Raw genomic sequence first — 15427 nt, 5'->3', positions numbered from 1 at the left:
TCAGGGCGATAAGACGAGCATCGTGTTGTAGGACGAATGGTGTAAATTTCGGCAAGATGCGCGGAAATTCAAAACCGAGGTATGTACGTATTATTGGAACATTGAATTGTAACATCGAGCTATACCAATGATTGGGTCACCGAACGTCATAAACCACACATATATTTGTAAATTATATGCTGATTATTTTTCACGTAATTTGCTATTGGATCATGATTTCTGTGACAGTTTATCACGATCTCAACGATACTGTCATAAAAACCAGTAAGGACAACAGTCTTTAACTTCATCACAATGAATTATAGTTCCATTCTCGAGGTGATTTGCATGGACCGATGGTCTACGAATTTTCAATTTACTCATGTCTTCCCGACTTTTTTATTTTTCGACGGATATTCTGCTCAATCCTGGAATACACCTTTCTAGTCACACAATCTGGACCTCTGACTTCAAATTGCTTACTTAATAATCATATTTAATGAAAGCAGCCGGAAAATTTTCCACCACGAGAGATGTGGAGCGGAAAAGGCACGAAATTATCAGTACCGACAATTATTGAAAGTTATGAATTACTAATCAATGCGAACCGTGATGAAATTGATGTTGTTGTTTTCCTCATGTATCGCACGTTATCGAAGATCAATAAATACGCAGTGACCAATTGGGTGATTCCATCATTTTATTCTAAGCGAATGAATTTCACCGAACATTGGCGAGATTTATGAATCGTGAAAATTTGTCAATTAATTTTCACCAACAACGAGTGAAAAAATCCATGTTACACAAGTAGGAAATTTATACATCGAGTGATCCGATCGATTTCGACACCTAGACGAATAGCATGTCAATGATATGTGAATATAACAAACGATAAAAGTGAACGGAGCTTGAAGTATAGTGAATTCAAAAAAATTGGAACCCTTATTTTTCACTCATTACATTTCTATTCAACACTAGGGGCTTCGCCCCTGCGCGCTTCGCGCGCGAACCCGCTCGGCGTTTCGCGCTTCTGAGGCTCGCGCTTCGCGCTCGCTTCGTCGTAATGAATTCTATTTCTTTTTGAAGAAGATTTCTTATACAAGAGCAAACCTATGTTTGCTCTGTCAGTCTCGAAATTTGAAGCAACATTTGATGTTCACATAGTTTAGATCGATCAATCAAAAAGCAAATTTGGAATAGTACAGATCTTTCAGATGTTATTTATAAAATTGTGAACAATGCAGCACATGACCGTTATGAATTTAATCCTAATTATTTGGATTATATTCTAATTTTTTTTTCATTTAGTTATCTTTTTTGATAATTTATAATTGAACATTATTTTTTTTTATTTCTTATTCTTTCTTCTTTTTATATTTTTCTACTTTCCTTTTTCCTTCATTTCTTATATTTTTTATTCTTTCTTCTCTTCTTATTCTTTTTCTTTCCTTTTTCCTCTATTTCTTTCTTCACCTTCACTCGCACCTCCGTTTCTATTTCTTCCTCTCTCTTTTCCACGAGTTTCGCGCGCTCGCATAGCATGAAATCCCATCCGTCGTCTGTAATTTTATTTTCGAAATTTGATTTATTTTGAAATTTTCAATATCAGACCAGGTAACGTTCATAATGATGCGGATTCATATAAATTTTCATCCTTCAAGATTTGCATTCTTACGATATTTTTGTACTTATAGATTGTTCAAAATTGTATTACCTTCGATCGTTAGCGTCTGTTTAATATTTTCCATCTGCAATATAACCACATTATGTCAACGTCTATCCATTTTTCTCAACATTGATGAATTATCTCAATGATTCATTAAGATCAACTTACTTTTTCAGCTGTTACTGATGTGTGCAGGTTACACGAACTTGCTTCATCGCAATTTGTTGTAGAATGAATTTATTTCGAACAAACTTTAATTTTTTCATTCTTTTTTTTTTTTTATTACTATGGTATTACAACCAAATTTTTACCCAATGACTGTAGTACATTTTGATTAACTTTGATTGGTTATCGATGTTACGGACCAGCTTGCGCTAACCTTAACAATTCTTCTTCTCTTATTTCATATTAATTATTTTCTTATTTCAAATTAATTATTTTATATTATTTCATATGCGGGTCTTACCTCATACCAACTTAGAATCAACACCGTCGCGCCTAATTGCCCGGGCATAAACAAATCGGAAAAATACCCAATGTGGTCATAAAGTGTTTAGAATATAACAGGCGAGGGATGTTAGGTTTGGGAGTAGCGGAGGAATCGTATCGATGTGGTCAAGTATATGTGTCTGGGTGCTAGGGTAATCTGAGGCCGCACTTCCGATCTCAAGTGCTGTTGACGATAAACGCGCTACAAAGTCACGTATAGCGATGGTTCCCAGAAAGCAAGAGCTTTGCTGAGTAGGAGATCGTCAAAAAGAATAGACTAGGTTCGACTTAACTTCATCGATGCGATGATCCCAAAATTCCCCAAAATATGTAAGAGGACCCGTGAGACTAAGGGACAGAGACCTATTGGGTATATGAGATGTATGGACGTTGAAATGTGCGTATGGGTATTTAGATCTTGAAGGAGTAACCTGGGAAAAAAGAGTCGAAGAACTAGCATGAATCGACTATACCCGGTGACCGCGGAGCCGCTGGCGGAAGAGCTGGGACCCGCGACGACAGGTCTGCCCTATGAGTAATTAGCTTAAGCTTGCTTAGCGCCCTGATTGGTTGAGACCCCTGGACCCAAAACCATTGCAACCGCGCGGAGTAAACATAGGAGTGGAGAGTAAGCAATTTTGAATCCCGGTACCTCTGGACCTCCGACGCATTGCTCAGGGCATTCGTTCGTCAAATCTCAGGGAGTGAGCGTTGCCCGGAATAACTAATTAGAGCATTGGTGATTTTATAATCTTAAAGTTTTTGCCGACAAGACTCAGTGTTTCCTTAACCCTTCTAACACTTCAACTCTTCTTTCAATTATCAATAAAATTAGGGCATTCGTTCGTCAAATCTCAGGGAGTGAGCGTTGCCCGGAATAACTAATTAGAGCATTGGTGATTTTATAATCTTAAAGTTTTTGCCGACAAGACTCAGTGTTTCCTTAACCCTTCTAACACTTCAACTCTTCTTTCAATTATCAATAAAATTAGGGCATTCGTTCGTCAAATCTCAGGGAGTGAGCGTTGCCCGGAATAACTAATTAGAGCATTGGTGATTTTGAATCTTAAAGTTTTTGCCGACAAGACTCAGTGTTTCCTTAACCCTCAAAGTCAAATTCAACCTCTCATAGATCAAACTTCAATCAAACCTTCGCAGATCAAATCAAGTTCAGTGCTTTAACAATTAGAGTCATTAAATAACAAATCGAATTACTATACCAATTTCATGAAATCAACACCTTGCCGCGACCGTCATCTGCATCCAGGGAAACTCCGACAGCCAGGGCGCACAGCATTAACTCGTCATCAGGGAGAAAAGAGAAAGAAAGCAACTGCATCACGAGGTCTCAGTTTCACCCTATCTGTTTCGTTCTCGCCCGGTGTTTGTACCATCAGTTTCCAGTTTACGGTATTGTTAATCCAGCCTTACTATTGTAACACCTTTATACCGAAACGCAATACTGTTAAGTGCGGAAAACGAATTATCGTTGTGAGGAAACCCTATTTCCGCAAACCTTCGATCCAATATAGGATATCGTTCCTAGACGTATGTACGTACCTGTAGGTACATACTTATATATATATGTATATATATTCATATTACTGTCAACATATTTTTATGCTAGACTTAGTGATACGTTACCAAGAACGGGTAAATCCCGTGACCAGATTTCCAAGGTCTGACGGATTCTCGGCCAGTTAAATAATTTATAATCTGCGCATCCCTCGAGTAGAGTAGGAAGCAGATTATACCAGATAGCCAAAATCGATGTTATTAGTTTTAGCGACTATCATTCATCGGCCGGGTCAAGCGCAACCCGCACTTTGAGGAAATACCTAGACCCGTGATCGATGGTATTACTTGTGCAAATTAAGAATATATCTACATTATCATTGTTCAGTTAAATCGAATCAGCTAATCTAATTCATTTACACATTTTTCTTACACTGTCTCCTTGCGGTCATTAATATCTGTTAGTAACCATTTTCTTGAGCCCCAGTACGGGGTAGAGCAGTTCCCGAACCTACTTTTAGAATAGGAATCTAGTCCCCCTTACTTAGGAAGGACTAGATATTGTTATGTATTGGGCGTGAAAAATAAAGAGCGCGCCGCTCGGCTACCCCTCACATCACATACTAACTGGTGGCAGCGGTGGGATTAGTTAGTATGTGACGTGAGGGGTAGCCGAGCGGCGCGCTCTTCATTTTTCACGCCCAATACATAACAATATCTAGTCCTTCCTAAGTAAGGGGGACTAGATTCCTATTCTAAAAGTAGGTTCGGGAACTGCTCTACCCCGTACACATGCTGTAATAATTTGTTGTTCTATATTTTCACGCGTATTTGGTACTTCTTTGAAAACAATATTTTTCAAGTACCCTGACAGCAATTAGAAGGCTACAGTATTGCATCGACGCTAGTAGCCATCATTTTGAGCATATTTTGTAAGGTAAGACTGATGAACGAACGATCTCGTACGACCTTAAACGAACTTGTATTATAGGTCGTTGAATTCGTCCTAGAAGCCGCTATCACGCTATGGGACCAAAAACATATGAGTCTATTTAAAAAAGTGGAGACGACCTTGATATCTCCTGAGCGCCTCCACTTACAAAAAAATCGGTGTCTCTATACAACGTCCCCCTCAATACTAAATAACTTTTATAGGAAGAATTTTCCGCTTCAACTTTTAGTTTCGAAGATATTTGAGGTGGTAATAGTTATTGCCCCACCCTGTATATATAGGTATAAGTATGTACCTACAGGTACGTACATACGTCTAGGAACGATATCCTATATTGGATCGAAGGTTTGCGGAAATAGGGTTTCCTCACAACGATAATTCGTTTTCCGCACTTAACAGTATTGCGTTTCGGTATAAAGGTGTTACAATAGTAAGGCTGGATTAACAATACCGTAAACTGGAAACTGATGGTACAAACACCGGGCGAGAACGAAACAGATAGGGTGAAACTGAGACCTCGTGATGCAGTTGCTTTCTTTCTCTTTTCTCCCTGATGACGAGTTAATGCTGTGCGCCCTGGCTGTCGGAGTTTCCCTGGATGCAGATGACGGTCGCGGCAAGGTGTTGATTTCATGAAATTGGTATAGTAATTCGATTTGTTATTTAATGACTCTAATTGTTAAAGCACTGAACTTGATTTGATCTGCGAAGGTTTGATTGAAGTTTGATCTATGAGAGGTTGAATTTGACTTTGAGGGTTAAGGAAACACTGAGTCTTGTCGGCAAAAACTTTAAGATTCAAAATCACCAATGCTCTAATTAGTTATTCCGGGCAACGCTCACTCCCTGAGATTTGACGAACGAATGCCCTAATTTTATTGATAATTGAAAGAAGAGTTGAAGTGTTAGAAGGGTTAAGGAAACACTGAGTCTTGTCGGCAAAAACTTTAAGATTATAAAATCACCAATGCTCTAATTAGTTATTCCGGGCAACGCTCACTCCCTGAGATTTGACGAACGAATGCCCTAATTTTATTGATAATTGAAAGAAGAGTTGAAGTGTTAGAAGGGTTAAGGAAACACTGAGTCTTGTCGGCAAAAACTTTAAGATTATAAAATCACCAATGCTCTAATTAGTTATTCCGGGCAACGCTCACTCCCTGAGATTTGACGAACGAATGCCCTGAGCAATGCGTCGGAGGTCCAGAGGTACCGGGATTCAAAATTGCTTACTCTCCACTCCTATGTTTACTCCGCGCGGTTGCAATGGTTTTGGGTCCAGGGGTCTCAACCAATCAGGGCGCTAAGCAAGCTTAAGCTAATTACTCATAGGGCAGACCTGTCGTCGCGGGTCCCAGCTCTTCCGCCAGCGGCTCCGCGGTCACCGGGTATAGTCGATTCATGCTAGTTCTTCGACTCTTTTTTCCCAGGTTACTCCTTCAAGATCTAAATACCCATACGCACATTTCAACGTCCATACATCTCATATACCCAATAGGTCTCTGTCCCTTAGTCTCACGGGTCCTCTTACATATTTTGGGGAATTTTGGGATCATCGCATCGATGAAGTTAAGTCGAACCTAGTCTATTCTTTTTGACGATCTCCTACTCAGCAAAGCTCTTGCTTTCTGGGAACCATCGCTATACGTGACTTTGTAGCGCGTTTATCGTCAACAGCACTTGAGATCGGAAGTGCGGCCTCAGATTACCCTAGCACCCAGACACATATACTTGACCACATCGATACGATTCCTCCGCTACTCCCAAACCTAACATCCCTCGCCTGTTATATTCTAAACACTTTATGACCACATTGGGTATTTTTCCGATTTGTTTATGCCCGGGCAATTAGGCGCGACGGTGTTGATTCTAAGTTGGTATGAGGTAAGACCCGCATATGAAATAATATAAAATAATTAATTTGAAATAAGAAAATAATTAATATGAAATAAGAGAAGAAGAATTGTTAAGGTTAGCGCAAGCTGGTCCGTAACATCGATAACTGTTCACCAACGAAAATGCGGAACGATTCTCCTAACTTCGATGGAATCTTTCTGACAAAAAAAATGCATTCTATTTTTTCCTTATTATTATAATTATAATTTCAAAATATTATGATTAATATGTGTCTCAAGACTTTCTCATTATATAGAGAAACATCTGCAATTTTTGCGCCTTATCATGCCTAAAAACCGAACTTCGAGCGACCGTATCGATGGGCAAAGAATAATTGATTAAGAAAAAGATATAAATGCGTACAATACTCACTATTGTGATATGTTAGATGGTTATGTAACACTTTATTTTAGCTATTCGAAACAGGTGGTACCTGCTTTGCGTGTTGATGCAATTGCTTTGCGGATATGATAAATCGTGCAAACCAGACATGTGCTGGAAAACGCAACACGTAGGCTGAATCACTATCCGTCAATCACATTGTGAATATTTCTAGCACTCGTCGGTGAACACCAATAAACGATCGCTGTCGACCGAGTCAACGTCCAAATTCCGAAAATTCATAAAATGGTGAAAGAGACTTCGCCAAGTACATTAATTCATCCAAATCAATCGCCATCGAAAAAGCGTTCCTAAAGAATAACCGTAAAATCAAATTCTTCGGAGAATCAATGATCCAAATCAATCATTGTGCCAAGTACATGTATGTTACTTTACATCATGCATAACAGTACTAAAGGAGACTGGAATTATCAAATGAATCAATATAAAATCTGAAAGAAAAATAAAGAAAGGAACTAGATCAAATTTGAAAAAAAAATAAATAAAACAAAACATTAGAGATATAGTGGGACTTGGCGGGTTATTTGGTAAAAAAAATCCAGAATACTTGTATTTGTAGTAATACATTAGCCCGCCAAAGATCAACAGTTGGCACAATGATTGATTTACAATTTGGATCTTTTCATCTCCGAAGAATTTTAATTTCGGTTCGAAAGTTGAATTCGAGGTCAAAGTTCAATGTATACGGAATGAACTTTTGAACTGGTGGATTTAGCGAAAAATCATAGGAAACCTTTTATGTAGAGCGTTCAATTCTCTAAGAAAATATGTCTTCGTCAACTCTATACATTAAGCTGTTAGCGAGTAACGAAATTCGAAAGCAACAAACACCATTTTTTCTATGTTAATCTTCTGGAAAATAAAAAAGTGCGATGAGGGATATGTATAAATTAATATTAAGAGCTGAAATTTTAACTGGCATCTCTTTGAGTCCGAACGAAATTTTGAACCTGCTTCCGAGTAAAAAAAAAAGAAGTTTTCTTCTGAAACAGCCCAATGGATATGCTGATATTCTTTACGAAATTACCCTGCTACTTTCTTCGTATTTCTATGCAGTTGAAGAAACTATGGAATCGCGAGAAGAACATGATCGAATCTACGGAAAAAGAACATTTGGATAGTATACTCACAGAGGCGACCGAATATCTCAGAGATCCCAACAAACCGCCAGAAGATGCACTTTCTATCATCAGAAAGGGACTGCTCTCCAATCCGCGTTCGCATCACCTTTATTCTCTAAGAGGCGATATCTGCGTTAAAAAAGGTATTTTGAAATTTCGAATATTACATTATATCATCTGCAGTTAATACTTCTTGTACTCGATTAGTTTTACCGTGAAACTTAGGCGGCGATTTTTCGGCTCATTGTGGCAAAGTGAACATTTTTTGAATAACTCTTTGTTGTTCTGTTCGCACTGTTCAAGGGATTTGGAATAGGGCAATTGAATGGTACGAAGCAGCGAGAAAGATGTTGCAATTTGACGATAAATACTCTCATAGTGAAGCAATACAGCTTCTATACCATGAAAAGTTGAAAAATAGTTATCGCGAAAGAGGACGATGGCACGAGAAAAATCGCAGGTTGATCGAAGCTGTAGCCGATTACGAACAAGCCTCACTTTTTTACCCAAATATTGATGAAATCTACGAGTTACAGGCTAGTATATTCCGATTGCTGTAATTCGACTCGATTCCTCTATTTTTATTTTCGGTTTCTTTGTAGAATTCGCTTTTGCGGTGTCTCCGCAAACTGGATAAATATGAGGCGTATCGCGTTGCATGGTCCGAGTTCATGAAGGGGGCGAGACCGCAAAGATCCGCTGACTTAATGACCCAACATGCGGAATTCAAAATTCACATCCGAGAAGTCGCTGCCGCGCGTAGAATGTTACGGAAAGCAGTATCTTTGGACGAGCAGAATATGGAAGCCCGAGATTTGTTGGAGGTAAGGTTATAAGAAATAATAACGATCTTCGTCGCCGAACGACCTTCACGAATAGATCAAGCTGGTGCATAATTTATTTTGATTCATACGCGTAGGTGATCGTCGATACCGGGCACACCATGCTTGCCTATGCGATAATTTGGTGCATCAATGGATGCTACGATAAAGCTTTGATAACGATCGACAAAGGGACTGACTGCGATCCTTACAACCCGGGTTTCACCGTGCTGAAAACAATAGTTCTTCGGCTCTCTGGTCGTCTCGAAGAAGCTTTTCAATGGCTCGATAGTGTGAACAGAGCTTTTTACAAGCTGCTTGAACCTACCCATAATAAACGAGGATCTATTATGGGAAATCTGAGCGTTAGCCAGACCAGAGCAATGTTGATTGACCAGTGGTATTTGATCAGGTGATCCCACACGCCATTTTGTTGAAATAAGGTTAAGAGATCATACTGGTTTAGAATTTTTAAAAAATCGATTTTATTTTTCATTTTTCGCGAGAACATATACTCAAGTATTGTGCTCAACCTTCATAACGATCGGGGCGTTCTACCTATGCTTTTTTCTTATGTATACGTTGCTACTTCTGAGCGCATAATTCTAAAAACTCCAAACTCGTTTATCTTAAAACTACATTTTTGCGGTCGACGGAGATGATTTCTCCGGAGCCACTATAAACCGATCCTTATGAAATTTTAACCACATATTCTACACATGAACAACTCTAGCGTAAACTAAACGCCCAAAAAGTATTCGAACTTTGATCTTCACTATTTTTTTAGCACCCACAACAGTCAGTTTATGTTTTTTTTGTTTTTGTAAAATCTTCGCCGTTTTTCTATTCATCGATAAATAATAATATCCTTAGAACGCGCTAGAACCACTGTCATGCAGCACCAAAATATTTTTGATTTTTTGGTTTCCAATGAACCATTATCAAAGTAACATCGCTGCCGCGGATGATCCCTCAAGTTCTAACTGCTTCGAGACCGCGATTCGTAGTTTCTTTCAAATGATTACAAATTTGGCACAATTTTGAAACAAACGAAATGAGTCAGATACTTTCTCCAAAATACTCAAAATTTTCCGAAATTTAGTTATGTGAATCGGAAGGGCCTTTTCGAAAAAACATCATGAATCAAGTTTTCGCAGCATTCAAATTTTTCATTTCCGAGGCACCGTGCGCTGATACCACATAGAATTGCGCTCTTGAAAATCCTGTATACTCTGCAGGTACGATATGGCAGTAGAGCATGCGATAAACGGCAGATACGAGATGGCCTTGAAAGTTCTGCGGAACGAACAAATTCTGAAAAAATTTGCGGAATCAAGGTTGCTGATGGGCGATAGTTTACAACGTCAAGGCAAAATTGATTCTGCTTTGAAAGCGTTTTTACAAGCACATGAACAAAGTGTTGCGACTGGGTGCTGGCAGAAGTCAGAAAAGAAAAACCTCATTGCCCAACGTATAATGGAAATCCTAAACAGTCGGGCACTTTCAGACGTCCAAAAGAGGCAGAGCCGAAGAGCTTCGAAAACCGTTGATGATTCACTGAAGGTTGTAAGAGAAGAAAAAGTGGGGATCACGAAACTCGGAAGCCAGCGTGGCGAGGCTTTGATGTACGTGGCACGGTCCGGATATCAAACGTCGCCGACGATCTCGAAATCTCGTGATCAATGCTTGAGAACATTGGCCGACAGCATATCATTCGCCAGAGGTGTAGATGATGGTGGATTACGCGGTGCTTTATTGGGCGACGATCCGAACCTTGAGCGGGTGATCGGTTGTTTTGCGTCTGAAAAAAAATTTCCGTACCATACAAAGATTCTGCTGCAAAACTGATTTGGCAAAAAATGCAAATCATGTCATGTTTCAAGCTCTTAATTGTAATGGTCAACCGAATAAAATTGATGAACATAATTCCTATCCGGAAATTCCTACGTTTGAACTATATAGTTGTAATAAAAAAAGTAGTATGTATTAGAAATACATATATACTATACATAAATTAGGGTTACGCGAATTTCACTTCTGTTCTTTAATTTTCAGTCTTACCCGAAAATTTCATTGCTTAAGGTCAGAAAATGAATCTCGCGTGAATTGTAGCTGTCGCTCAACAATTTTGAGAATTTTTTTTTTTTTTCAATTTTTTGAAGTTCTTAATGATTTGGCATGGAATACCCCATATACAGAGTGTCAATCAACTCCCGCGACGGCTGAATATCTTCTCAAGTATGATATTTTTGAAAAAGGTTACGGTCACTTCTTCAGTTATATCTATGGTTCAGCGAGGAATTCATTGGTGACCTTCGATTTAACCTTGAACTTAAACTGCAAGGTTATTACGCGGTCGACTTTGTGTCTCCAATGCGAACCCCCTTTTTTGATACTGGCAATTGGAAGAGCATGAAATCTTACGTTCCACGACCAAATTTTGCAGGACTGTCCTTAGTCTACGTCGTTGGGGCTGTTCCAGCACTGCCACCGAACTCCAAATCGGTAGGTAGGCCAGCTGTCTGTGTAGGTCAACAACAGGATTAGCGTACAGCTGGCTCTGGTCCGTTATTCGGTGCCTTTTCCGTAAATTGTGCGTTCTTCGTGTGATAGTGGTTCGCGTCTGTGTGCAGGAGACGTTTTCGACCCCAAGTGTCCTTGCTCAAAGTACTCCTCCAGGTACGCCCTATCCACGGTTAGCGGGTCTGCGACCTTACACCCTTCACCCCATGGGTATAATTTTAAATAATCATACCCAATGTGGTTTATAGGAGAAAGGGGCCCAGCAATTGGAGTTTATTAAAATAATATTTATTACAATATAACTATTAGACTAATATACAGATATACAGTAGGCAAAGAGACACGATACCGAAGCACCAAAATATGTTGCCGAGCGGCTTACAATTAGAATAACTCATAGTAATCTGGTCAACATGTACCATTTTTACGATTTTCTGTTCACCTTCTCCGAAAATTATGATCCAAGTGTCATTCGATTCGGAATGAGACCTAGAAACTTTTTAAAAAATTTCAAGTGGCGGAACAACAAATTGCAAAAGTTATTAACAATTTAGAAAAAAAAAACGGGGTTTGGTTTCTTGCGAATATCTCAAAAACTATTGCAAATATCGGAAATCGAAAAAAAGATTGTTCGAGAGCGGGAAATTTCCTACGAAAAAGTCCCACCTCCCGGAACTCCAACGCCATAATTTCTAATTTTGATTTTTAGCCGAAAATAGGGCTAAAAACAGGTGAAGTGAGTTCCGCGCGCGCCGACCGATTCGGCAACTTGAACAATAAGAATCAGTTTCACCCATCAAATAATTGAATGAAGAAATAAAAAAATTCACATACCTTTTGGATACTTGAATGAACAATAATCCGCTGGAAACAAATTTTTCCCCTAATTTTTCAATCAGATATTTTTTTCTTAATGAAGTTTTCTTTAGAAGGCACAACTGAACATACAAATCGAGATAATTTTTGAATCCGAATTCCGAATCGAATGACACTTGGATCATAATTTTCGGAGAAGGTGAACTGAAAATGGCAAAAATGGTACATGTTGACTAGACTGAGGGTCCACATCGGTAGTTGCCGGATAAGGATGACTTCAGAATCTGATTCCTTGAGGAGAGGGGCCCCGGGAGTTGCCGTAGATTGTCCATGAACATAAAAATTTCTATCAAAGACATAAAAAATATGAGCTTTAGTACTTAAAAATGGCAAAAACTATTCAAAACATCTAATTTCAAAAATTCTAGTATTTCCCTAATCAATCCTTGAAGATGAATAATTTGAAAAAAAGATTAACAAATGTTAATTCTGCGATTTTTCATGGATATTTATACAGTGGACCCCACTTCCAAACAATTACCTACTAAAAAAAAGTAAGATATCTATGTCTCTGCGAAGAAAAATCGTAGATGAACGGTCAATTAAGCTTTAGCGAGGGCGAATACACAGCTTTATTTTGGTATTCGTCAAATCATGTCAAATATTGTTACGGTTTTCGGCGTAGAAATTGAAACCGAGTTAAAAAATGTTCCCAGATTTTTTTAGGAATATGTAACGATTCTCTTATTTAGGGGATCGCTAGCCTGGTTGATCGGATTAAGACGATCGACCGATATGTTGTGGGTTAGGATCTTAGGACCAATAAATTTAAATTACTGCTAACGTCTTTTGACCTATGGTCTTTTTATATTAATTCCAGTAAAAATTGCGTTCATATATGCACATAACAAAAGCTTATTAAATCTCTTCGGTCCACTTGTCTAACAATCTTGAAGTGTAAAAATGAGAATATATGACGCTATCACAGATATAATAATAAATTAGCGAACAAACGATTTACGGTGAAAACAAAGCACAAAAATAAATAACGATTATTGTATAAATAAAATGTCGACAATAACGAAATAACAGGCAGTAAAAAAAACTTAGCTTTAAGCAAAACATATATGTTAAAATGGATAGATGCAATAATTGTGCATATGACAGAATCAAACGTAGAAAGGACTTATGTGTATAAAATATATATTAGGGCCTAGTATAAAACAGTTTGATGCAAGTTCTGGTCTCCCTTATCTCTCGTGGAAATGTATATTAATTATTCGAAACTTATCTTATATCTCCTGGGTATATATATATATATATATTTGACGTGCACGTCGCGACGACCCTGGGAGACACACACCATCTCTAATCTTCCTTTCCTTTCCGCGAATCCTCGGTTCTTATCGAGGAATTCCCGATCGCCCCTCTACCTCACCTCGGCGATCATCGGCGATAACCGATAATTATTCTATCGCCTTCCATTCTACACATGAACTCGGCCTTCTACCTTGTTGGTGCCTAAACAGGCACCCACAAATATCTTATGAACTTTTTTCTCATAACATCTAAACAGAGACATCTTTTCTTTTTATAATTTACCTATGTCGACCACAATTATAGGTATGTTTCATCCGACTGGACTAATATTACTCCGAATCACTGAGCGATCACCGCCGCGGCAACAATGTTGCTCTTATTGTGAACCACACAATGAAACACCAATCTGTCTTCAACGTTCTTACATGTTGCAAAACAGAAAATAGGGACTTTGGACAAATTGATCTAATGTCATTCAAGGTTGATGTTATTTTGTTAGAAAAAAAAGACGTACCACAATAATCATTTGACGATGGAAAAAATAGAATCCGCGAGAAACTCAGATGAATTATCTTTCAGAGAGAATACTCTGATAATAATGAGATAATATCACTTTCTTCGAAAAAATATGCACCGCGATATTTTTACTACAAAATTCTTCTTTTTTTTTCAACTACTTGGTAGTGTGAAAATATTTCGGATTCCGAAATTTTTTAAATTCACAAGAATCACCAACTTCGATATGTGAAAAAAAACCTCTTGAGGAAATATAGAAATACACGCTTTTTTTATTCACAGAAGAAAAATACTTTCAATTTTCAAACGGTTTTTTACAAATATTTGGAAGGAGTCGATAAGTGCTTTTTACTCGGCTTTTTAACAACTTCGCGTCGATAACAAGGAAAGTTATGTCTGCGGATTTAGCGTCATAAGTGGTTTCTGCACTTATCGACTACACCGAATTCACCGGCCATATCAATCCAGTATTTCGTCCGCGCCTTACCAAAATTTGGCGGATTCGGCTGGTAAGTCAAAGCGCTGTTTTAACGCCAAATCCGCCAAACCCGCTTTATGCGGACAAAGTTTTACCCAGGGCTGTCTTCAGTCAACGTACGTACTACATATACTTTGTGGCAGAAAGAAAACGTTGACTGATGGTTGAAATTGACCAAAAGTCATCAGATCTCATACTTTTACTTTTTTTCTCCAGGTTGAATTGGCCAAAAATAGACACGCCGGTAAGCAAGACTTTACGAAGTTTTTGTCGCCCGATTACCTATATCATTGAGTAACAATACTTCATAATAATAATAATACTGGCAATAATAATCATGATAATAATGAGGGGAATCAAAAAACCTGCCACACTAAAACGTTGACTGACTTCAGTCGACGACTAAAATCATTCTGAAAAATTGTTGACTATCAACTTAATTACACCTCATTATTAATATCACTATCATCATTATTGAATAGTGATACTTGGTTGATACGTGCGTGGATGATCCATTAGCAATTGGCGTAATGAAAATTAATGAATATTTGTGAATGGGTGCTGAAAGCCTGGTGCCCGTGATTTATCAGTGATCCGTAGTCAACCCTCCCGGCATCTAATTTAATGGTTTGATTTCCGCGGCGTGCGAAGAAGTGCGGAACACCCCCAGCCGAACCGTTGCGGCACATGCACAGTGCCGAACTTTGTGCCTACTACTGCCGATTAAATAAAAATAATTAATTGTAACTTTATTCTCATTATTTCACACTAATACTAATTCGGATCTGGTGCTGGTACCGCAAAACGACGCGAAAACTATTAGTGTTTAGCATTGAATTTCAAAGGCTTTTCGCCTAACGTCATTTTTGAAAATAGGGTATCGATACTCAGCACCCCACTCTTATTTTCAATTTTCTCCAAAACGGTCGAACG

General features: G+C 38.4%; 1 protein-coding gene and 1 long non-coding RNA gene across 4 annotated transcripts; one reads left to right on the top strand and one right to left on the bottom strand.

The window, feature by feature from the left end:
* Positions 1 to 661: 661 nt before the first annotated feature.
* LOC125500949 lies at positions 662 to 3391 on the bottom strand. The gene is made up of 3 exons (XR_007278403.1): positions 1814 to 3391; positions 1694 to 1727; positions 662 to 1538 (listed from the first exon to the last, which is right to left on the bottom strand). It is a non-coding gene; the product is annotated as an uncharacterized LOC125500949 (long non-coding RNA).
* A 1797-nt stretch (positions 3392 to 5188) lies between these two features.
* LOC105682948 lies at positions 5189 to 11272 on the top strand. 3 transcript variants are annotated; one of them, XM_048656100.1, is made up of 7 exons: positions 5191 to 5989; positions 6454 to 6485; positions 7956 to 8163; positions 8324 to 8556; positions 8623 to 8844; positions 8940 to 9253; positions 10080 to 11272. In XM_048656100.1, exons 3-7 carry the CDS (start codon positions 7986 to 7988, stop codon positions 10687 to 10689), a joined length of 1557 nt encoding a protein of 518 aa, XP_048512057.1. In that variant the 5' UTR covers positions 5191 to 5989; positions 6454 to 6485; positions 7956 to 7985; the 3' UTR covers positions 10690 to 11272. The 3 variants fall into 3 exon arrangements, with proteins under 3 accessions (XP_048512058.1, XP_048512057.1, XP_048512056.1); XM_048656101.1 differs by having other exon boundaries at positions 5189 to 6485; positions 10349 to 10534; XM_048656099.1 differs by having other exon boundaries at positions 5191 to 6485.
* Positions 11273 to 15427: the final 4155 nt, after the last annotated feature.

This window comes from Athalia rosae, chromosome 5 (assembly GCF_917208135.1).
Source record: "Athalia rosae chromosome 5, iyAthRosa1.1, whole genome shotgun sequence".
Classification (NCBI taxonomy): Eukaryota; Metazoa; Arthropoda; class Insecta; order Hymenoptera; family Athaliidae; genus Athalia; species Athalia rosae.
The sequence above is the reverse complement of the archived record's forward strand: the minus strand, read 5'-3'. Positions and strand labels throughout refer to the sequence as shown.

Bases quoted from the DNA above. Each gene is read 5' to 3' on its own strand.
- LOC105682948 (XM_048656099.1), top strand. From the start codon at position 6,438: ATGCCCGGGCAATTAGGCGCGACGGTGTTGATTCTAAGTTGGTATGAG. The intron at 8,164-8,323 runs GTATTTTGAAAT...GCACTGTTCAAG, and splicing joins CGATATCTGCGTTAAAAAAG to GGATTTGGAATAGGGCAATT. The intron at 9,254-10,079 runs GTGATCCCACAC...TATACTCTGCAG, and splicing joins GACCAGTGGTATTTGATCAG to GTACGATATGGCAGTAGAGC.